The sequence below is a fragment of the Gorilla gorilla genome, chromosome 5 (genome assembly GCF_029281585.2).
Source record: "Gorilla gorilla gorilla isolate KB3781 chromosome 5, NHGRI_mGorGor1-v2.1_pri, whole genome shotgun sequence".
NCBI lineage: Eukaryota > Metazoa > Chordata > Mammalia > Primates > Hominidae > Gorilla > Gorilla gorilla.
In genome coordinates, this window is record NC_073229.2 from 107,524,084 (window position 1) to 107,548,160 (window position 24,077).

The 24,077-nt window shown below is 37.5% G+C and overlaps 1 protein-coding gene and 1 pseudogene across 1 annotated transcript in view; one reads left to right on the top strand and one right to left on the bottom strand.

Annotated features, from left to right (window-relative positions):
• Positions 1-24,077, bottom strand: part of ME1 (malic enzyme 1) — a 214,144-nt gene that overhangs the window by 172,890 nt on the left and 17,177 nt on the right. Inside the window, exons 2-3 of the mRNA XM_031012399.3 lie at positions 17,710-17,843; positions 8,641-8,790 (exon numbers count right to left, since the gene is read on the bottom strand). Coding sequence (XP_030868259.1) covers positions 8,641-8,790; positions 17,710-17,843 — 284 coding nt within the window. The remainder of the gene's footprint in view (positions 1-8,640; positions 8,791-17,709; positions 17,844-24,077) is intronic.
• On the top strand, positions 2,668-4,070 carry LOC101140026 (glyceraldehyde-3-phosphate dehydrogenase-like; annotated as a pseudogene).

Below are 24,077 nucleotides of genomic sequence, written 5' to 3' on the forward strand. Positions count from 1 at the left end.
GAAATATCAAAAGTAGGAACATGAATAATTGCCAAATACATGGTATAATAATAAGTAGCTAATCAGAACTCAAAAGAGAGGGAGATAAATCTTAGAAAATGCAGTGTTAAAAATACAGTGGGTAGAAATATTTCCAAAGAAGTTATATGAATCTGCTTCAGCTATCCATTACATATACCTGCATTATCAATTTGCACAAAACTTTTCTTTAAAAAAAAGTTTCACAAAATACAGGTAACTTAAGTAACACAGGAAGCTCAGCAGTCTGCAAAAATAAAAAAAAAATGTCTCTAGCTTCCAAAAATCACACCTCTATGTACAAACTAACCACAATTAGGCACACTGACATAAGCAGATTGCACTACCAAATACTGGAAATTCTGCAAGAATTAAAATGATTTCGGCACATGGGAATAAGACAATCCAAGCGAGCCCAAAAATATTCTTAAAAATGATTATCTATGACATCTGAAAAACCCACATAAAGTATCTATGCCAAAAAGAAAAGAAATTCCACACAAAACCAATAAATGAGTATCCCAGCAGTCATTTAGAAAAAAATTAGAAATACGGTTATTCATACAAGAATTTATTTTGGGATACCTAGCCAGATTTTAATGCCACATTCAAAATAAAAAAATCTAGCCACAGAAAAGCATCACAGCATTAAGATACATACTTAAAAGTATGATCAAAAGATATATCTGTTTGTAACTATGTTAAGCTCAGTACTTGAAGTACTTTTAACACTTAATTTTCACTATGTTCCTAAGTGCTACCACCAAAACCATACACAGTAAGTATTAATAGAATAAGGGGTATAATTCTCCTCTTCACTTTCTGAATGTCTTAAAATACCTGCTGTTGTAGTAGGTAAGGTTTACTAGACACTTTTCCATTTTGGCTTAAAAATAAAATTCATCTATATGCTAATGGAAGATCCATCATTCACATCATTCACACATCCACAATTCCCTTTCTAATTAAATACAATACCTAAATTTAAGCCACATAACACAATTTCAAACAGGATTTTTTTATAATTATAGGAGAAGCCATAATTATTTTACTGGAAAACTTCAAAATCATCAAAAGTTCAAGAAAATATACACACTAAATTGCAATATGACAGAAAACTGTCATGAAGAGGTCATACAGAAATGGATTTAGAAACTTTGCTTTCTCTAGCAGTAAAGCATTCCTTACTTAAATTTCAAATATTACAGAAAAGTTGAAAGAATAATACAACAAATACCTCCACCTAGATTCAACATTTGTAAGCATTTTGCCACAAATGCTTTCCTACCTCTACCCTCTTCCCCATTTCTTCCTCTCCCCCTCCCCAGCCACCCATCTCTCTCTATATATATACATATATACATACATAAAAACACATACTTATATAACTTTATATATATGTAAACATATCTATTTCTAAGAAAGTCCCCATAATCAAATACATTAGTACTTCTACAGAAAAACAAATGACAGTAAGTGAGATAAATAGACTATTATAGTCTTATAAATCCAGTTTACTGCTGGACTTATAAGACTATATATAGTCTTTGGTACTGCTGCCAGTGATTTCAGATAAGATCAGGTTTTGTCCCAAATGAGATTTTTTTACAGTCTTGATTTTCAAAGTTTTGGAATTCAAAAGTAGGGATAAGATGCGGCAGGCTGTAGTATTACTCCCAATTTACAGATGAGGAAACCGAAGCACAGAAAAGTTAAATACCTTATACCAGACTACAACAAGTGGCAAAACCAGTAAGTAAAAATAGGCTACCTACTCCAGAGCCCATACTTTCAATCGCTACTCTAGGAAGCTTTCAGTCCAGCAGAAAGTCTTTGTGGCTGTCTTCATTTTTATCCAGAATCTGGATTTTAAAACTTACCCCTAACTCCATTATTACTCTCCTAATCTGAGCCACTATCATCTCTCACTGGGTTTATTTTAATAGTCTCCTAACAAGGGTCCCTGATTCTTCTTTTGCTTTAGTCTATTCTCAACACAGCAACCAGAATGCTCTTTTTAAAAATACTAGATCATGTCATGTAACTGCATAAGACCATTTAGGGCTTTTCATTTAGCTAACGGTAAAAGCCAATGTTCTTCCAAACAGCCTACAGGAAGCCCTAAGACATATACACACTCATTGACCCACCTCTGTGAACTCATCCCCTACTCTCCCTCTCTCTCACTCCACTCCAGACACAGTGGTCTCCATGCTGCTCCCGGTCTCCAGGCATGTTCCCACTGAGGGCCTTGGCATTGGCTGTTCCTTCTGTCTGGCATGTTTCCACTCATATCTACATGACTTCCTCCCCAACTCCTCCAATATCATCTTCCAATGAGACCCACAGTGTCCACTCTGTTTAAAATTACAACTGCCTCCTGCAAAGCAACTGACACTCCTGATCCCCCTTTTCCTGTTCTCTTTCTCCATAACACTTATCACCTTCAAACATTCTAGACAATTTTTTTATTTTATATGTTTGTCTCTTCTTCTTTTGGAATATATGCACACCAAAGTGTCCTAAGCCTGAGAAAACCATCTAATATAGTAAAAGCTCTCAAAAAATAATTGTTGCAGCTCTCTGCTCCTCCCATTCAACAGACAGCTGCATCTTCTCGTGCATTGTCAGCTGCATCCCTGAGACACCATGGTGAAGGTGAAGGCTGGAGTCAACGGATTTGGTTGTATTGGCTGCCTGGTCACCAGGGCTGCTTTAAACTCTGGTTAAGTCGATATTGTCGCCATCAATGACCCCTTCATTGACCTCAACAACACTGTCTACGTGTTCCAGTATAATTCCGCGGCACCGTCAAGGCTGAGAACGGGAAGCTTGTCATCAATGGAAATCTCATCACTATTTTCCAGGGGCAAGATCCCACCAAAATCAAATGGGGCAATGCTGGCACTGAGTACATCATGGAGTTCACCAGCATCTTCACCACCATGGAGAAGGCTGGGGCTCACTTGGAGGGAGGAGCCAAAACGGTCATCATCTCTGCACCCTCTGCTGATGCCCCCATGTTCGTGATGGGTGTGAACCATGAGAAATATGACAACAGCTCAAGATTATCAGCAATGCCTCCTGCACCACCAGCTGCTTAACGCCCCTGGCCAAGGTCATCCATGACAACTTTGGTACCGTGGAAGGACTCATGACCACAGTCCACACCATCACTGCCACCCAGAAGACTATGGATGGCTCCTATGGGAAACTGTGGGGTGACGGCCATGGGGCTCTCCAGAACATCCTCTCTTCCTCTACTGCTGCTGCCAAGGCTGTGAGGAAGGTCATCCCTGAGCTAAACGGGAAGCTCACTGGCATGGCCTTCCGTGTCCCCACTGCCAACATGTCAGTGGTGGACCTGACCTGCCGTCTGGAAAAACCTACCAAATATGATGACATCAAGAAGGTGGTGAAGCAGGTGTCAGAGGACCCCCTCAAAGGCATCCTGGGCTACTCTGAGCACCAGGTGGTCTCCTCCAACTTCAACAGACACCCACTCTTCCACCTTTGATGCTGGGGCTGGCATTGCCCTCAACGACCACTTTGTCAAGCTCATTTCCTGGTATGACAATGAATTTGGCTGCAGCAACAGGGTGGTGGACCTCTGCCCACAGTGTGGCTTCCAAGGAGTAAGACCCCCAGACCACCAGCCCCAGCGACAGCACGACGGGAAGAGAGCGGCCCTCACTGCTGGAGAGTCCCTGCCACACTCAGTCTCCCACCACACTGAGAATCTCCCCTCCTCATAGTTTCCATGCAGACCCCCTAAAAGGGAGGAGCCGAGGGAGCCCCACCTTGTCATGTACCATCAATAAAATCCCCTGTGCTTAGCCAAAAAAAAAACAACTTGTTGCTATTGAGATTTCTATCGACTTCAACTCAAATACTTCGTTTGATTCAAGCCCTTCTACATTTCTTATCATTGTTAGTACTTAGTATCTCTCAGAAACAAAATTTCAATAAACATCCTTGAATTTAAAACAGCTTTTTATTATGCTTGTATTAAGATTCTTTACATAGAAATATATTTTTTGGACATGCACAGATGTTTATAATACATTACCCAGAGAAGACAGTAAGGCAAGAAATAGTTTATACAGTATGATCCCTTCATCTATAAGGAAAATACTGTAGGTTTCTTGCCTATAGTAAGGCAAGAAATAGTTTATGTAGTATGATTCCTTCATCTACAAGGAAAATAGTATGTATTGTGTCTGTCAGCGTTTTTTGGTGTGATGACATTAGGCATTTTTAAGTTTCTTCCTTCTGAATATTTGTTTTATTATTTTTTCAATAATGAATATATAATTATTTGTATAGTTAAAATAATATTCTTATATACCCAGAAAACAATTACTTTGCAATACAATTAACAGTAAATTCTAACTCCTTTTCTTCAATGAAAAAAAATTTAGTCATTGTTAATGTAACTATTACATAAATGTAACATGGATATGTGCTATTAATGTAGTTTAGTATGAAGTTTGATGGAACAAATAAGACCTATTGTATATTTCAGAACAGCTAGAAGAAGATAATCCGAATGTTTCTAGCATAAAGAAAAGATAAATATTTAAGGTGATAGATATCTCAATTACACTGATTTGATCTTTACAAATTATATGAATGTATTAAATTATCACATATATCCCCAAAATATGTATATCTAATATGTATCAATAAAAAAATTTTAATGTAGTTTAGATCATCTATAGATACTTATCTAATTATTCTCTTTATACAAAGGGATGATGTGGCCAACTCTTTTCTTTATACAAAAGGTAATGCAGCGCAGTATGATAAATATTACCACTATATCAATACAGCTACATGGAAATCCACATTCAATACTGCTTTCCAATAATACCTCTGAAATATTCCTTTTAAGGACAGTACTTTCAATAGGCTTTTGTGTTTGTGGTAGATACTTTAAACATTTCTTTTTTATCTTTAAATTCAGAGCCAAAAGTAGAAAGACATATGCAACTTGAACTTTTGTTATTGCTGTTGTTAAAAGTATTAATATGTATTTATTTCGATTGTTTCTTCTTTCAAAAAGTATTGAAACTAATATAATGAATAAGTAGTGCTAGAAAAATTGTGTTCTATATTTTATGCATCTCAAAGGTGACTACTATTTCATTTAAGGGAGAGAACAAAAGAGCTACTTTAAGATCATTTAATTTTGACTCAATTTAGAAAGTAATATTCTCATTTCAGAAAAATTTGGAATCTTTGTTTTAACTTGTAAAAATATACATGTAATAGTGGTAATTAATATATCAAAGGCAAGCTTAATTATGATCAATATTACTTTTTTGTTTTTTTGGTTTTTTTTTTTTTGAGATGGAGTCTCACTCTGTCACCCAGGCTGGAGTGCAGTAGCAATCTCAGCTCACTGAAGCTTCTGCCTCCTGGATTCCAGCAATTCTCCTACCTCAGCCTCCCTAGTAGCTGGGATTACAGGCAACTACCACCACGCTCAGCAATTTTTGTATTTTTAGTAGAGATGGGGTTTCACCATGTTGGCCAGGCTGGTCTTGAACTCCTGACCTCAGGTGATCTGCCTGCCTCAGCCTCCCAAAGTCCTGGAATTACAGGTGTGAGCTACCATGCCCAGCCAATCTCTTTCAAAACAAAAAGGAAATTAATTTACTATCTGTAAAAGGGAACCCAAATTGATTTTGAAATACTTTCTATTATCTTAAATCTTTTTTTTTTGTTTGTTTTTTTTTGTTTTTTTGAGACAGAGTCTCGCTCTGTTACCAGGCTAGAGTGCAGTGGCGTGATCTCGGCTCACTGCAACCTCCACTTCCCAGATTCAAGTGATTCTCCTCCCTCAGCCTCCTGAGTAGCTGGGACTATAGGCACATGCCACCATGCCCAGCTAATTTTTGTATTTTTAGTAGAGATGGGGTTTCACCATGTTGGCCAGGATGGTCTCAACCTCTTGACCTCGTGATCTGCCCGCCTCAGCCTCCCAAAGTGCTGGGATTACAGGTATGAGCCACTGTGCCTGGCCAAATCTTAAATCTAGAGAGAAATCTAGAGACTGGAAGTCCTAGCCAAAACAATTAGGCAAGCAAAAGAAAAAAAAAGGCATCCATATTAGAAAGGAAGAAGTTAAATGGTCTCTGTTTGCAGACAATATCATCATATACATAGAAAACCCTAAAAACTCCAACAAAAAACTGTTACAACTAATAAATTCAGGAAAGTTCCATGATACAAAATCAACATATAAAAGTCAGCAGTGTTTCTAATACACTAACTATAAACTATCCAAAAATATCAAAAAAGCAATCCCATTAATAATAGCTACAAAGGCTGGGTGTGGTGGCTCATGCCTGTACTTTGGGAGGCATTTTGGGAGGCTGAGGCGGGTGGATCACTTGAGGCCAACAGTTTGAGACCAGCCTAGCCAATATGGTGAAACCCCATCTCTACCAAAAATACAAAAATTAGCCAGGTATGGTGGTGCGCACCTGTAATCCCAGCTACTCAGGAGGCTGAGCCATGAGAATCACTTGAACCCAGAAGGCAAAGGTTGCAGTGAGCCAAGATCATGCCATTACACTCCAGACAAAGTAAGATTGTCTCAAAACAATAATAATAATAATGATAGCCACCAAAACAACAAAATACTTAGGAATAAATTTAACCAAAGAGGTGAAATATCTGTATGTGGAAAACTACAAAACATTGATGAAAAAAATTTAAGAAGACACAAATAAATGGAAAGATGTTCCATTTCATGGATTGGAAGAATTAATATCGTTAAAATGACCACACTACCCAAAGAGATCTACAGATTCAGCACAATCCCTATCAGAGTTCCAATGACATTTTTTCACAGAAATATAAAAATAAAAATAAAAAAATTCATATGAACCACAAAAGGCCCCAAATGTCCAAAGCAATCTTAGGCAAAAAGAACAAAGCTAGAGGTATCATACTACCTGATTTCAAAATATACTGTAAGTTATGGTAATCACAATGGCATGGTACCAGTATAAAAACAAACACAGAGACCAAAGAAAGAGAATAGACAGCCCAGAATGAAACAGAATAGACAGCCCAGAAATAAATCCATGCATTTACAGTCAACTGATTTTTTACAAAAGTGAAATGGAGAAAGAACAGTCTCTTCATTAAATGGTGATGGGAAAACTTGTTTTCCAAATGCCAGAAGAATGAAATTAGACCCTTATTTCACACCATATTAAAAAAAAATCAACTCAATAGGTAAAGAAAAATGTAAGACTTGAAACTATAAAACTTCTACAAGAAAATTTAGGGGAAAAGCCTCATGATAGTAGTTTGGGCAATGATGTTTTTAGATATGACCCCAGTGGCATAGGCAAAAGCAAAAATAGACAAATGGAATTATAATAAACTAAAAAGCTCAGCACAGCAGTCAGTCAACAGAGTGAAGAGACAACCTATGGAATAGGAGAGAATATCTGTGAACCACACATCTCATAAGGGATTAATTCAAAATATATAAGGAACTCAAATAACTCAGTAACAAGAAAACAAATAACCTGTTCTTAAAATGAGCAAAAAACCAGAATAGACAGTTCTCAAAAGAGGACATATAAATGACCTACAGGTTTATGAAAATTTGCTCAACATCACTAATCATCACAGAAATTGAAATTAAAAGCACAGTGAGATATCACCTCACACTTGTTAGAACGGCTATACCAAAAAGATGAACAATAAGTATTGGCGAGGAACCTGAGGAAAGGAAACTCATATTCACTGTTCAGTGGGAATGTAAACTAGTAAGTCTATTATGGAAAACAGTATGGAAGCTTCTCAAAAAATTAAGAATAGAACTACCAAATGATCTAGTAATAACACTACTGGGTACATATCCAAAGGAAATGACATCAGTATGTCTAGGAGATATCTGCACTCACTCCCATGTTCACTACAGCATTATTCACAATGGCCAAGATATGGGATCAAGGTAAGAGTCCATCAACAGATGAATGGATAAAGAAAATGTGGTACACATACACACTAGGATACCACTCAGCCTTAAAGAAGAAAGAAATTCTGTCATTTGCAACAATACAGATGAACCTTTAGGATATTACGTTAAGTGAAATAAGCCAGACACAGAAAGACAAATACCACATGATCTTATATGTGGAACCTAAAAATAGTCAAACTCATAGTAGCAAAGAGAAGAATGGTAGTTACCAGAGGATAGGAGAAAGGTAGGGGGAGCGGGTTGCGGGATTAGGGAAATGCTGGTTAAAAGGATACAAAATTTCAGTTAAACAGGAGGAATGAGTTCAAGACATCTATTGTACCACATAGTGACTATTGCTAAGGATAATTTATTATATACGTGAAAACTGCTAAAAGTAGATTTTAGCATACTCACCACAAATAAATGATATGAATATGAAATAATGCATATGCTAATTAGCTTGATTCTACCATTTCACAATGTATACATGTTTCAGAACATCCTCTGTACATCATAAATATATGCAATTTTATTGTCAAATTTAAAATAATAATAATAAATTTTAAATTCGTTAAAAAACTTACAAAAATAAATAAAGACACAAGTTGCATTTAAAATAAAAGTTGACATACCTTGGCTTCCGAAACACCAAACTATATTGTTGGCAAGCCAGACCCACAGTGGGAGTATAAACAATAGGCATGAATTTCTCAATGTCAGATGTCAGCACTCTATAAAAGAGTTTTTCATTTCTATCTTGGAGATCCATTAAGAGAAGATACCTGTAAAAATTGGACATAATTAGATCTACATCCCATAAAGTCATGAAATAGCTACTTAGAAATCTAATTAAATATTTTCAACCAAGTATAAAGTACATTTAGGTTACATAGAAAACATCTGATTAAAAAAGACTTAAGAAATATTCTTTTCTTTTTCTTTACGACAGAGTCTTGGCCGGGCACAGTGGTTCATGCCTGTAATCCCAGCACCTTGGGAGGCTGAGGTGGGCGGATCACAAGATCAGGAGTTCAAGACCAGCCTGGCCAACGTGGCGAAACTCCGTCTCTACTAAAAATACAAAAATGGCCGGGCATGGTGGCTCACGCCTGTAATCTCAGCACTTTGGGAGGCGGAGGCGGGTGGATCACGAGGTCAGGAGTTCAAGACCAGCCTGGCCAACATGGTGAAACCCCATCTCCTGAGTAGCTAGGATTACAAGGGCATGCCACCACACCCGGCTTATTTTTTATTTTATTTATTTATTTATTTATTTATTTATTCTGAGACAGAGTCTCGCTCTGTCGCCCAGGCTGGAGTGCAGTGGCACGATCTTGGCTCACTGCAACCTCTGTTTCCTGGGTTCAAGCGTTTTCTCCTGCCTCAGCCTCCCAAGTAGCTGGGACTACAGGCGTGCACCACCAAGCCCGGCTAATTTTTTTTTGTATTTTTAGTAGAGACAGTTTCACCATGGTGGCCAGGCTGGTCTTGAACTCCTGACCTCAAGTGCTCTGCCTGCCTTGGCCTCCCAAAGTGCTGGGATTACAGGCGTGAGCCACCACACTCAGACAAGAAATACTCTTAAATATTCAAAGAATAAAGAACCATAAACTTAACTAATATCATGCAAACATTAAAATCATTGCTGAAATAGCACAGTTTTATTTAATACTTGAAGAGACTTTATCCCTATTTTAAAAGAGATGAAAATATAACTATAGATTTAGTATTAACTAAGTTAATAGAAAGATTTCATCCTTTGACTTGCAGTATTGAATAACCAAGGGAAATGACATACAGGAAATAAGTAAGAGAATGTAACACTCATCCTAAAAATAACTAAGGTAGGGAAGTTCAAGAAACTTTTCTTTGTATCTGTATCTTATGGCCTTTTTCTTTCTAGAAGCATTTCTGACCCAGAGTTATCTTTGTAAATATAAACCTCTTCATGATATCTGTAACCTTCAATAGTTTATAGAATAAAACGTAAACTGCTCAGTTCAACTTAAAAGAATCTTGCAAAACTACTCAACAATCTTACCAGCCATTTTGAATTGATTTTCATTCCCTAGAATAGTTGAAAATGCACAGAATTCTGAGTAAGAGATGCATGGATTCTAATGTTTGGGCAATTAGATAGACATAACCCAGAAAATAAACATGTGGAAGACAAAGAGTTTAACTTTAGACATGATAAAATTAACTTGGCAATGTGGAAATTAGCATTGCTAAATCAATGGTCCATTCTCAGACCTCATCTTACCTATCAGAATATTTGACACAGGAGATATTCCTTAGGGCTCAACACACTTTCTTTCATTGACTTCCAATCTATCATATTCTCATGGTTTTCCTCCTATCTCTCTGGTCATTCCTTTTCTGTTTCCTTGCTGTTTTCTCCTTGATATGGTTTGGGTGTTTGTCCCTTCCAAATCTCATGTTGAAATGTAATCCCCAGTGTTGGAGGTGGGTCCTGGTGGGTATTTGGATCATGGGGGTGGATCCCTCATGAATGGCTTAGCACCAATCCCTTTGTGATGAGTTCTTGCTCTGAGTTGATGTGAGATTTGGTTGGCACTTCCTTCCTATCTTGCTCCTGTTTCCACCATGATTGTAAGCTTCCTGAGGCCCTCACCAAGGCAGCAGATAATTGGTGTCACGTTTGTACAACCTGCTGAACCACGAGCCATTTAAATCTCCTTTCTTTATAAATTACCCAGCCTCAGGTATTTCTTTATAGCAATGAAAGAACAGACTAACATACTCCTCTTCTCTGAAAGCTTTCTAACACTCATGTGAAATACATGAATAAATTGTGTTGGCTTTACTTTCAAAATATATCCAAAATCTGACCACCCTTATTGCTACCACCCTAGATCTAAATCACCATCATCTCTTGCCTGGATTATTCTAATGGTCTCCTAAAAGCCATCCCAGCCTACATTCTATTCTCAACATTGCAGCCAGTCTTTCTGAAATTATAGCTTAGATCATGTGGCTCTTCTGGTCAAAAACCTCAAGAGCTACCCTTTTCACTCATAGTATAGCAGAAGTCTTTAGTAGGCTACAAAACCATACCTAATCAACCACCCATTACCTCGCTAACTTCCTTTCCCAATTTACCATTCTTTCCCTAGCTCATTCTGCTCTAGACACAAGTCTCCCTGCTGATTCTTGAACATGCCAGCTACAAAACGCTGTTCCTCAGATTTCTTCATGGCTAACTGCTCCACCACCTTTGATTATTTGCTCAAAACTCACCTTCTCAATGGAGATTACCCTTATCACCCAACTCAACAATGCAAACTGGCCATACCTCCCCTCAGCATTCTCAGCTCCTCTTTACCCTGCTCTACCTTCATTTCCCCCATCCCAAGACACTAGCCATTTTCTAGCATATTTTATAATTTACCAATTTGTATTACTATCTACAAAATTTAATAATTTGTATTTAAAAATAAGCCAGGCATGGTGGTGCATGCCTGTAGTCCTAGCTACTTGGAAGGGTGAGGCAGGAGAACTGTTTGAGCCCAGGATGTTGAGACTACAGTGAGCTATGGTCACGTCAGTGCACTGCAGCCTGGGCAATAGAGTGAGACCCTCTCTCAAAATAATAATAATTTTTAATAATTTATGTAAATTTCATGAGGTCAGAGATCATTGTCTATAACCCCAATATATAAAAGAGTACCTGACACTGAGTTGATGTTCAATATATATTGAGGAACAGTCTGTAGCAAATATATGAAGGTCACCAGCTCTTAGCAGGTGGCTGATAAAATGGCCCAGGAAAAGAATATAAAGTAAGGACACAAGCAGCTAAAGGAAGATGTTATGGAACAAATGAAAGAGAAGGTTGCGAAGGAGTTTAAAAAGAAGCAACTGTATACACGTCGGACAAACTGAGTCAGCCTCTTTGCCCAGCCACCCCATCACATCCACTGGGCTCATGAACAAAGTGGCCATGGTGGCAGGGATAGAGGTTATGCACAGGCTCAGCAATATGGACTTTCACTCACCAAGGCCAACCTGGCTATTATAGCCACTTCTGAGTGTTCAATCTGCAGCAGAGACTAACACTGATTCCCTGATGTGGCACCATTCTCCAGGGTAATTAGCCAGCTAGCTACCTGGTGGCAAGTTCATTACACTCAACAGCTTCCATTATGGGAAGGACAACTTTTTTTTCTGGCATAGACCCTTAGTTTGGATCTAGATATGCTTTCCCTGCATGCAATGCTCCTGCCAAAGCTACTATTCATGGACTTACAAAATGCCTTACATACCCTCATGGTATTCCACACAGCATTGCTTCTGATCAAGGAACTCACTTTAGAGCAAACAAAGTGTGGGGAATGAGCACATGCTCATGAAACTCACTAGTTTTACAATGTTTCCCAACAATCTGAAGCAACTGGCTTGACAGAACAGTGGAATGTACTTTTGAAGACTCAGTTACAGTACCAGCAAAGTGGCAATACCTTGCAAAGCTGAGGCAAGGTTCTCCAAGAGGCTGTATATGCTCTCAATCAGTGTCCAAAAAATGGTGCTGTTTTTCTCATAGCCAGGATTCATAGGTCTAAGAATCAAGGGGTGGAAATGGAAATGGCACCTCTCACTAACAACCCTAGTGTCACACTAGCAAAATTTCTCCTTTCTACCCCTGTGACTTTATGCTCTGCTGGTCTAGAGGTCTTCATTCCAAAGGGAAGAATGTTTCCATCAAGAAACACAATAATAAACCCATTGAACAGGAAATCAAGACTGCCACCTGACCACTTTGAGCACCACATGCCTCTGAATTAACAGGCCAAGAAAGGAGTTACTGTGCTGACTGGGAAAAATTGATCCTGACTACCAAGAGGAAACTAAACTGTTACACTACAGTGGAGGCGGGAGAGAGTATGTCTGAAATACAGGAGATCCCTTAGGGTAGCTCTTAGTATTACCATGCCCTGTGATTAAAGCTAATGAAAACAACAATCCAATTCAAGCAGGATTACTAATGGCCCAGACCATTCAGGATTGAAGGTTTGAGTCACCCTCACCAGGTAAAGAACCACAATCAGCTGAGATACTTGCTGAGGGCAAAGGGGATATGGATTGGGTCATGGAAAAAGGTAGTTATAAATACCAGCTATGACCATGTGATCAATTAAAGAAAAAGAAGACTGTAATTGCCATAAGTATTTCTTCCTTGTTTTGCTATTAATATGTGTGTATACATACATAAGCAAAAATCCATATGCAAATTTCAGAAAATATCATTTTCTTCCTTATCACCTTATCTGATAACATAAGATATACTGACTCTGCATCATAGTATTTAAGTACTGCTAATATTACATCATAGTGTTTAAGTTAAGGAATATCGACGAGAGTAAACATCACCCAAGGATTTGGCATCTTCTTTTGAGGATAGGGTTGGTGCATTTTTGGTTGTATGCAAGATAGTTGTATTGTGTTAGGTGGAAGTATGGACCTTGTTATTACCTTTATTCAAAGATTAAGTATGATTTGAGGAGATTCATATGGGTGGTGTCATAGTCCATTCAGTTTGCTATGACAAAAATACCATAGACTAGGTAGCTTATGAACAACAGAAATTGATTTCTCATAGTTTTGTAGGCCAGGAAGTTCAAGATCAAGCTGCCAGCAGATTCTGAGCCTGATAAGGACACATTCCACATAGACAGCACATTCTCGCTGCATCCTCACATGAGGGAAAGGGAAAGGCAGCTTTTTTAGGCCTCTTTTATTTTTTTATTTTTTATTTTACTTTAAGCTCTGGGATACATGTGCAGAATGTGAGGTTTGTTACATAGGTATACATGTGCCATGGTGGTTTGCTGCACCTATAGACTGTCATCTAGGTTTTAAGCCCTGCATGCATTAGGTATTTATCCGAATGCTCTCCCTCTCCTTTCCTCCACCCCATGACAGGCCCTGGTGTGTGATGTTCCCCTCCCCGTGTCCATGCGTTCTCATTGTTCAATTCCCACTTATGAGTGAGAACATGTGGTGTTTAGTTTTCTGTTCCCATGTTAGTTTGCTGAGGATGATGGTTTCCAGCTTATCCATGTCCCTGCAAAGGACATTAACTCATTCTTTTTAATGGCTGCATAGCATTCTATGGTGTATATGTGCCACATTTCCTTCATCCAGTCAGTCTATCATTGATGGGCATTTGGGTTGGTTCCATGTCTTTGCTATTGTGAATAGTGCCGCAGTAAACATACGTGTGCATGTGTCTTTATAGTAGAATGATCTATAATTCTTTGGGTATATAACCAGTAATGGTATTGTGGGGTCAAATGGTGTTTCTGGTTCTAGATCCTTGAGGAATCGCCACACTGTCTTCCACAATGGTTGAACTAATTTACACTCCCACCAACAATGTAAAAGCATTCCTATTTCTCTACAGCCTCACCTCATCTGTTGTTTCCTGATTTTTTAATGATTGCCATTCTAAGTGGTGTCAGATGGTATTTCATTGCGGTTTTGATTTGCATTTCTCTAATGACCAGTGATGATGATTTTTTTTTCATGATTTTTTGGCCGCATAAATGTCTTCTTTTGAGAAGTGTCCATTCATATCCTTTGCCCACTTTTTGATGGAGTTGTTTTTTTTCTTGTAAATTTGTTTAAGTTCTTTGTAGATTCTGGATATTAGCCTTTTGTCAGATTGACAGATTGCAAAAATTTTCTCCCATTCTATAGGGTGCCTGTTCACTCCGATGATAGTTTATTTTGCTGTGCAGAAGCTCTAAGCTCTTTGGTTCAATTAGATCCCATTTGTGAATTTTGGCTTTTGTTGCCATTGCTTTTGGTGTTTTAGTCATGAAGTCTTTGCCCATGCCTATGTCCTGAATGGTAGTGCCTAGGTTTTCTTCCAGGGTTTTTATGGTTTTAGGTCTTACATTTAAATCGTTAATCCATCTTGAGTTAATTTTTGTATAAGTTGTAAGGAAGGGGTCCAGTTTCAGTTTTCTGCATATGACTAGCCAGTTTTCCCAACACCATATATTAAATAGGGAATCCTTTCTCCATTGCTTGTTTTTGTCAGGTTTATCAAAGATCAGATGGTTGTAGATGTGCGGTGTTATTTCTGAGGCCTCTGTTCTGTTCCATTGGTCTATATACCTGTTTTGGTACCAGTACCATGTTGTTTTGCTTACTGTTGCCTTGTAGTATAGTTTGAAGTCAGGTAGCATGATGCTTCCAGCTTTGTTCTTTTTGCTTACAATTTTCTTGGCTATGCAGGCTCTTTTTTTGGTTCCATATGAAATTTAAAGTAGTTTTTTCTAATTCTGTGAAAAAAGTCAATGGTAGCTTGATGGGTATAACATTGAATTATAAATTACTTTGGGCAGTACGGCCATTTTCACAATATTGATTCTTCCTATCCATGAGCATGGAATGTTCTTCCATTTGTTTGTGTCCTCTCTTATTTCCTTGAGCAATGGTTTGTAGTTCTCCTTGAAGAGGTCCTTCACATCCCTTGTTAGCTGTATTCCCAGGTATTTTATTCTCTTTGTAGCAATTGTGAATGCAAGTTCATTCATGATTTGGCTCTCTGCTTGTCTATCTTTGGTGTGAAGGAATACTTGTGATTTTTGCACATTGATTTGATATCCTGAGACTTTGCTGAAGTTGTTTATCAGTTCAAGGAGTTTTGGGGCTGAGAGGATGGGGTTTTCTAAATATAAAATCATGTCATCTGCAAACAGACTATGTGACTTCCTCTCTTCCTATTTGAATATGCTTTATTTCTTTCTCTTGCCTGATTGACCTAGCCAGAACTTCCAATACTATGCTGAATAGGAGTAGTGAGAGAGGGCATCCTTGTCTTGTACCGGTTTTCAAAGGGAGTGCTTCCAGCTTTCGCCCACTCAGTACGATATTGGCTGTGGGTTTGTCATAAACAGCTCTTACTATTTTGAGATATGTCCCATCAGTACCTAGTTTATTGAGAGTTTTTAACATGAAGGGATGTTTAATTTTATCAAAGGCCTTTTCTGCATCTATTGAAATAATCATGTGAGTTTTGTCATTGGTTCTGTTTATGTGATGGATTACGTTTATTGATTTGCATATGTTGAACCAGCCTTGCATCCCAGGGATGAAGCCAACTTGATTGCGGTGGATAAGTTTTTTGATGTGCTGCTGGATTCGGTTTGCAAGTATTTTATTGAGGATTTTCACATCGATGTTCATCAGGGATATTAGCCTGATGTTTTCTTTTTTTGTTGTGTCTCTTCCCAGTTTTGCTATCAGGATGATGCTGGCTTCATAAAATGAGTTAGGGAGGAGTCCCTCCTTTTCGATTGTTTGGAATAGTTTCAGAAGGAATGGTACTAGCTCCTCTTTATATTTCTGGTAGAATTCCGCTGTGAATCCATCTGATCCTGGGTTTTTTTCGTTGGTACTCTGGCCTCTTCTTTTTAGAGTACTAATCCCATTTCATGAGGGTGCCATTTTTATGATCTAATCATCACCCAAAGTCCTCACCTCCAAATAACATCACACTGGGGATTAGATTTCAATGTACAAATTTGCAGGGGGACACAAAACATTCAATCCATAGCAAACATGGTGTATCAACATTTGGTCAAACACTATTCTGGATGTTTCTGCACAGGTGTTTTTGGATGAGATTAATATCTAAATTGGTGGACTTAAATAAATCAGATTACCCTCCAAAATATGGGTGGGCCTCCTCCAAATGGCTGAAGGCCTTAATAGCATAGACAGACCTCCTGTCTAGCAAAAATAAATTTTGCTAGCGCACTGCCTTTGGACTCAACTGCAACTCTTCCTTCAGTCTTCAGCCTGACAACCTACCTGAAGATTTTGGATTTAACAAGCCTTCTCCCTCTCCTTCTTTCTCCCTCTATCCATTTATATTTATATTTTCATTCATACACACACACACACACACACACACACACACCCTATCAGCTCTGCTTCTTCAGAGAACCCTGATCAACACCAACACTTATTTGACATTGAGTTGGCTACCTCTTTTAACCCTCACAACAATCTTTTCAAATAGCTGTTGTTCTCTCTAATCCATGGATGAAAAAATCTAGGTCTACAAAGGCTTAGTACCTTAGTAAGAAAGAGTGGAGTCAAAAACAGACAGCAAAGTAGTTACAGTCGCCATGGCAGGGCCTGTAGTGGTTGCTCAAGGATCTACTGCTAGTGAGATAGAGCCTGAATTTCACTCTAAGGTTATCTAAACCCAAAGGTAGGGAAAAATATTATCTTTATCTTTGTGCAAATACAGAAACTGAATACACTATCCAAAGTAAGTGACCTAAACTTGCAACTGTGTTGGAACAGAGACTGGAGGCTAGAAAAGTGTGCTTTCAACTACAATATACTTAAAGTGTGACTAAAAGCCACTCTAACCTGTTTTATTCTGTTCTGGATGGCATTTCCTGATCATTTACTTTTGCAATATCATATGATAAACATGGTCTGTCTGAGCACGCAGTTTAGAAAGCAAAATTTTATTTCATTCAAATGTTCCTAAAGAGAGTAATTTTTTAAAAACATCATTGTGTTTACAGGCAAATTCTCCTCAAAGTTGGCTACCCTTTCCAAATCATTAAATGTTTTCATTTTCTCACCCAATAAAAAATAAACTAGACAACTGCATAAGAGAAATATAAAAACCACCTTCAGTAAAGTGTTACCTGTCAAAGTCAGAGTTCAGATGCTCGAAATTTTTTACTACTCTAAGAACCTGGATCTCCTGACTGTTGAAGGAAGGTGGCAACAATCCATGAATGTTCAATTGCTGTCTCTCTTCCAGGGTAAAGGCCAAGTCCTATAGAGAAAACACACACACACACACACACAACAGTATTTGAGAGGAAAATAGACAAAAAGCATACATATAAAATCTGACAAGTATATGCAATTAAAAATCCGAAGTCTGCGTCACTGGAAGCATGGCCATGTGGCTGTGAGTAAACCATGTAAGCTCTCCATATCTCAGTTTCCCTATCTGTAGAAATTAGAATACTATAATATTTCAGAGCTGTGCCACTCAGAGATAATTAGGATAAAATCAGATGATGAATGGAAGGAAACTACTTAAAGACACAAAAATGAAAGAAGATATAATCATTATTATCAATGTCAGTACATATAAAAATAAAAAGTCATTATTAGATTTTAAAATTATGAATGTGAGTAAGTCACCTGTGACCTGCTGTGATTCCACCTTTAAAATAGGTCAGGAAATGCCTTATATGATTCTGAGTTACCTGTTTCAACATTCCTCTCCCAAGTTGTAGCCTTTGATTCTTATGTACTCCTAGGCATACAGAACTTCTCACCATTGTCCATACATACCACACCCTTTTATTCTTCCATGGCACATGGTCAAGATATTCTTCCCTGTTTCTCTGCCCTTTATGTCTTACCTCAAATGCTTCCTCCTTTCTAAAGCCTCAGTATATCCATTACAACCCTATTATTATACCTATGTTACCTGTTTACATGAACATTGATTGTATAAAACAAATGATAATAACAAGCTATGAAGCTCAAAAACATGAAAACTAAATAGAAATTATGCATTGATGCATAAACCATAATGGACCTAAGATATTTGCTGGCATTAATACAAGACAAAGTAATATCAGAGCAGCTCCCGTAGTCATTAAGAAAATGATGTGGTAGATTGGGATAAGGAGTCCCTCCGGAGAGGCATCTGATTGGAGACACTGAAGCCCAAGAGACTTCTTTATCTAGACTATGACTGCTGTTCCTCTGGGTCCAGGATAAGTACACCAATATGATATGATAGTTGGTGTTACGGTCTGAACATTTCTGTCCCCCAAAATTCACATTGAAATCCTCATCCCCAAGGTGATGGCATAGGAGGAAGGGCCTTTGGGAGGTGATTAGGTCATGAGAGCAGACCCCTCATGTATAGGATTATTACCCTTATAAAAGGTACCTCAGAGAGCTTTTCACCCCTTCTGCCATGTGAGGACACAGCAAGAAGACCACTGTCTACAAATAAGGAAGCAGACCCCTCACCAAACACCAAACACCTTGATGGTGGACTTCCCAGCCTCCAGAGCTGTAAGAAATAAATTTATTTTGCTTATAAGCCACCCAGTACATGGTATTCCATTATGGCAGCCTGAATGGACTAAGATAGTTAGTTTTGCTCATTGTAACTACTGCTATCTCTAATCAACCTCGATGGGTAAGAATGTGTTCATTAACTTTGCACTGAGTGATTCTACAATCATTCCTCTGTCCCTGAAAGCTTCTTGCAATGACAGAATAGTGACTCTTGAGTACTTATAAAGTGTATTACTAGGAGGAAAGGAGAGACAATTTGGTTCATCCCACAGGGAGGTGACAAACCCTGATTGGTTAGGAATAAACACGTCCAACCCCAGGAAGTTTGTGAAAGAGGTCAATGAATGAACAATCCTCTCTTTCTTCTAATTTTTCATATAGATATACCCATTAATTCATGTCACTGATGGAAAGGTTTGTGTTTAATTAGCCTCCTGGGTTGAGGGCCAGACTGAAGAGAGACAAATTGGTCCACTGAATGACGCCATGATAGAGCTCTCTGAGATAACTGCAAGAGCTAGCTGGGACCAATGGTTTCAGAATCTTCAGCTCAAGAAGCAATGCACAACCTTCAATTCTCATAAGGTCTCTAAGTGCTATCACCACAGCTGGTGTCTAGTTGCAAGATATTTTTCATTAGCAGCCATTCTCATAGCTGCAAAAGCCCCCATTGTTACAGTTGGGCATCCTCTGAAGTTCAATTTGTGTGGACAACAGCAGAATGGTCTCTTTCCAAGAGGATAATCCAGTATGTTCAACTGTGTCTGGACCAATCACCCTCTCCTGGACCTAAATGGCAGATGGTACAATCTGTCAGTCCTTTACCCAGCAGTTCCAGCTGGCACCAGGAGACATCCGTGGTATCGCCTAAAGTCTTTGCTTGCCATTTACTTTTTTACTTTTGGTTTGCACCCCCACAATAGAATGAAAACTCCACGGGGCCACAGAATTTTGTTTTCTTCACTGCTTTCTCCCTAGTGCTTACAACAGTGCCTGACATAAGTAGAACTCAGAAATTTGTTGCAATAAAATTTTAACATAGTCAATAGAATATTTATAATTCATTAGAATTTACTATGAGAAAATTTAGAATTCATAGAAATTTTCAAACATTCAATTTTAGAGATATTAAAATTTATAAAATCTATTAAATTGCTGCTCAAAAACCTGATTAGCATATTCATTCTGATCAAATTACTTTTAAAATTCAAAGCAACAAGAGATATTTGTATGAAAAAGTAATTTATAAAATGGAAGACAAACTTCACTTGTTAAAGCTATAACTGGGAAGACAACATTTAAACCAAAATGTCATGAAATAACTCCTTGGAATGAAACAAAATTATGGACAGTAATATATTTGAAAAAGAAAGAAGAGAAAACTCAATAGATTTTTATCTAACTAGAAAATGAAAAGGGGAAAGGAAAGCTGGCTAAAGTCTCAAAAATATATAAATATATGTGAAGAAGCAGTAAACTTCTGAGTGTTATGCCTTGAAAATCTGCCCAAAAACATAATAATCAAAATATCAATATTTTGATAAGTCTTGTGAGATGTACTAACATATGCCCTTTCATTCCCTTAATAATGGCACTTAACAACATTTATTGTTATAGTTAGCCAGTCTTTTAACATAAATTTTCCAATGGTATGTTCTGAAACTGATTCCTAAATCTAACAATTCTCCATATCTTACGCCGTGTAAATGATAATGCCATCTGGAAATCTTTTTATATTCTTTGATGTTTAGCAACTACAAACTCCCATATACCGTTAGCCAAATTTTCCAAAACACACTAAAGTGCCAATTCAATTCTTTTAAAAACAACAGCAACAAAACCTAGGGCTTAGAAATCTAGGGAACTGGGCCAAGTTAAAATCCTAGGATTGGGGAGAAAAATAGTCCTATGGGCCAGGCGTGGTGGCTCACGCCTGTAATCCCAGCACTTTGGGAGGCCAGGGCAGGCGGGAGTGTGAGACCAGCCTGGCCAATATGGTGAAACCCCATCTCTACTAAAAATACAAAAGTTAGCCGGGCGTGGTGGCATGTACCTGTAGCCCAGCTACTTGGGAGGCTGAGGCAGAAGAATCGCTTGAACCTGGGAGGCAGAGGTTGCAGTGAGCCGAGATTGCGCCACTGCACTCCAGCCTAGGTGACAGAGCAAGACTCCATCTCAAGAAAAAAAAAAAAACTAGTCCCATGACTGGGTTCACATTCTATTACTACCCTTTATAAGTTAAAAGAACATGAACGAATAAGTAAACTTAAATCTTAAAATCCCTGAAAAATTTAAAATGGATATTGTATTATTTCATTTAAGCCACAGTTTCTATTTTTCATACTAACAGAGACATATTCATTAGAGATATATTTTGTAGAAATTTATAAACAGGTCAGTTATGTGTAAAGTTTGAAGTAAAATAGTTCAAAGAATTTTTACCTTAGCATTATCCTGCAGGGCCTATCCAACAAAGGATAATTAACCCAAATTATACATGCAGGTTCTAACTGTCATTTGATTTCTACCAAGTCTTTCATGTAGTTGAAGATATTAGACATCTATATAGATATATTAGGTTTCCAGACCACCTGTACATCTAATTCTCTAAAGACATCCTCATATATGCTAAGTTTGATCCTGGTTTTTCTCCTTTTTTGTCTTTTCTTTCCTTTCCCTATTCCTTATAAAACCTTTGGACTAGATCCCTAGACAGCAGAATGGTACGTTGTTTCACTGCTAAGGGCAGCAAACAGGACAACTATTCTTCTGGACTGTGCTAATTAACCTATGTATATCTTCTTGAGAAAACTGAGACTGTCAAGCAGAAATGAAAAGAAAATTCCTGACATGACGAAGGAGTTATATTAGAAATGATATTTGCAGGGAGCAAGCATAACTGAGAAAGAAACTTTGTCCTGAGTAATTTATCAGAAACTATTGCCATAAAAACAGAACAAATATATTCTGTATTCTGCACTAACAATCCTTAATATTTCTAATGAACGACTTTTTTTCCCTGAAAAATTACTAAATCAAGCTGAATTGCAAACAAAAAAGGAAACATTTATTTTATTCATAAAGATCTTTAAGACAATTAATCTATACATGTATGAAAATTCATTATGGTAACAGAACTTATAATTTAAATATTTGAGGCTATGATTATATTATGGCAGAGATGGTTTGTGTGTTCTGTTTAACTAGTGTAATCTCTAGTATCTAGAATAATACCTGTGTGGCACTTCATAGGCAATCAAAAAAAATGTGTTGGATTAACTAACTAATGATTAATTAATTATACTTGTTATGGTACATTTTGGAGAAGACAAAGCAGAAAAGTGAATAAGGAAGGTTAAAAATGGTAGAGAGGCAAATGGAAAGTAATAATTGCAAATAATTTGAAACAACAAAAGTCCTTCAACTAGTAAATGGATAAAACTAAGGTATATCCATACACTGAAATATTACCCAACAGTAAAAAAACAAACTATTGATACACAAAACATAGATGAATCTTAAATGCATCATGTTAAGTGAAAGAAGCCAGACTCAAAAGGCTACATACTGCATGATTCCACTTATATGACATTCTGAAAAAGCAAAGTTATATGGGTAGAAAAAGATCAGTAGTTGCCAGGGACTGGGAGTGGAAAAAAGGGTTTGACTTCAAAGAGGAAGCAAAAAGAAAATGTTTTTCAGTGACAGAACCATTCCTTATTGTGGTGTTGATTACACAACATTGCATATTTGTCAAAACTAATAGAACTGTACATCCAAAAGTAAATTTCATTATATTGAATTTTATTAGACTCTATAGAGTCAATTCAGTAACTAATATTCTCTTTACTTAGAAATATAATTACAATGACAAAAAATTTGTTTAGCAAATTATTGACATATTTCATATTCCACCTCCCAGGCTCAAGTGATCCTCCTGCCTCAGTCTCCCAAGTAGCTAAGACAACAGGCACATGCCACCATGCTCAGCTCATTGTGTTTGTATTTTTTGGTAGAGACTGGGTTTCACCATGTTGCTCCAGACTAGGCTTGAACTCCTGAGCTCAAGCGATCTGCCTGCCTTGGCCTCCCAAAGTCCTAGGATTACTACACAATCAAATTAAACAAAGAATATTTTAGGCCAGGCACAGCGGCTCGCGCATCCAGCCTAAAACATTCTTTATCTAATATGATTGTCTTTGAAGCCTTTATGAACATTTTTTCTTTTTTATTTCAAATGAATTATATATATTTTATTAATGTGACCTTGCAAATAATATAGTAGATCTATCTTAAAATTATTTCTTCATATCAAAAAAGTTTTAGAATTAATTTTAATGCTAATTTGGGGAAGAAAATTATTTATATATAAAGAGTACAGAAAGAGGACCCTTTATATTTTTATTATTTATTATTCTGAAAGAGATAAAATTGAGCTTGTTTTAAGTGTCATATTTTCAATTTATTAACATAGTTTATGTGCATATTTTACATCTACATTAAGAGAATTGATACTAATTTGCCCTGAACACATTCTACTGAAGGGTTCCTTCCTCCAAGGCTTCTATAGTGCCAAAAATTGTTCTTTGGAAATGATTATTTTAAATTCTAATTGATAATATAGATAACAATTTCTAGAATTGGCTGGGCATGATGCCTCACACCTGTAATCCCGGCACATTGGGAGGGTAAAGCAGAAGGATGGCTTGAGCCCAGGAGTGCAACACCAACCTGGACAACACAGGGAGCTACTACCTCCACAAAAAATGAAAATAAATTAGCCAGGTATGGTGGTGCATGCCTGTGGTCCCAGCTACTCAAGAGGCTGAGGTGGGAAGATCATTTGATCCTGGGAGGTTAAGGTTGCAATGAGCCAAGATCACACCATTGCACTCCAGCCTGGGTGACAGAGAGAGACCCCGTCTTGAAAAAAAAAAAAAAAAAAACACTAAAAAAATTT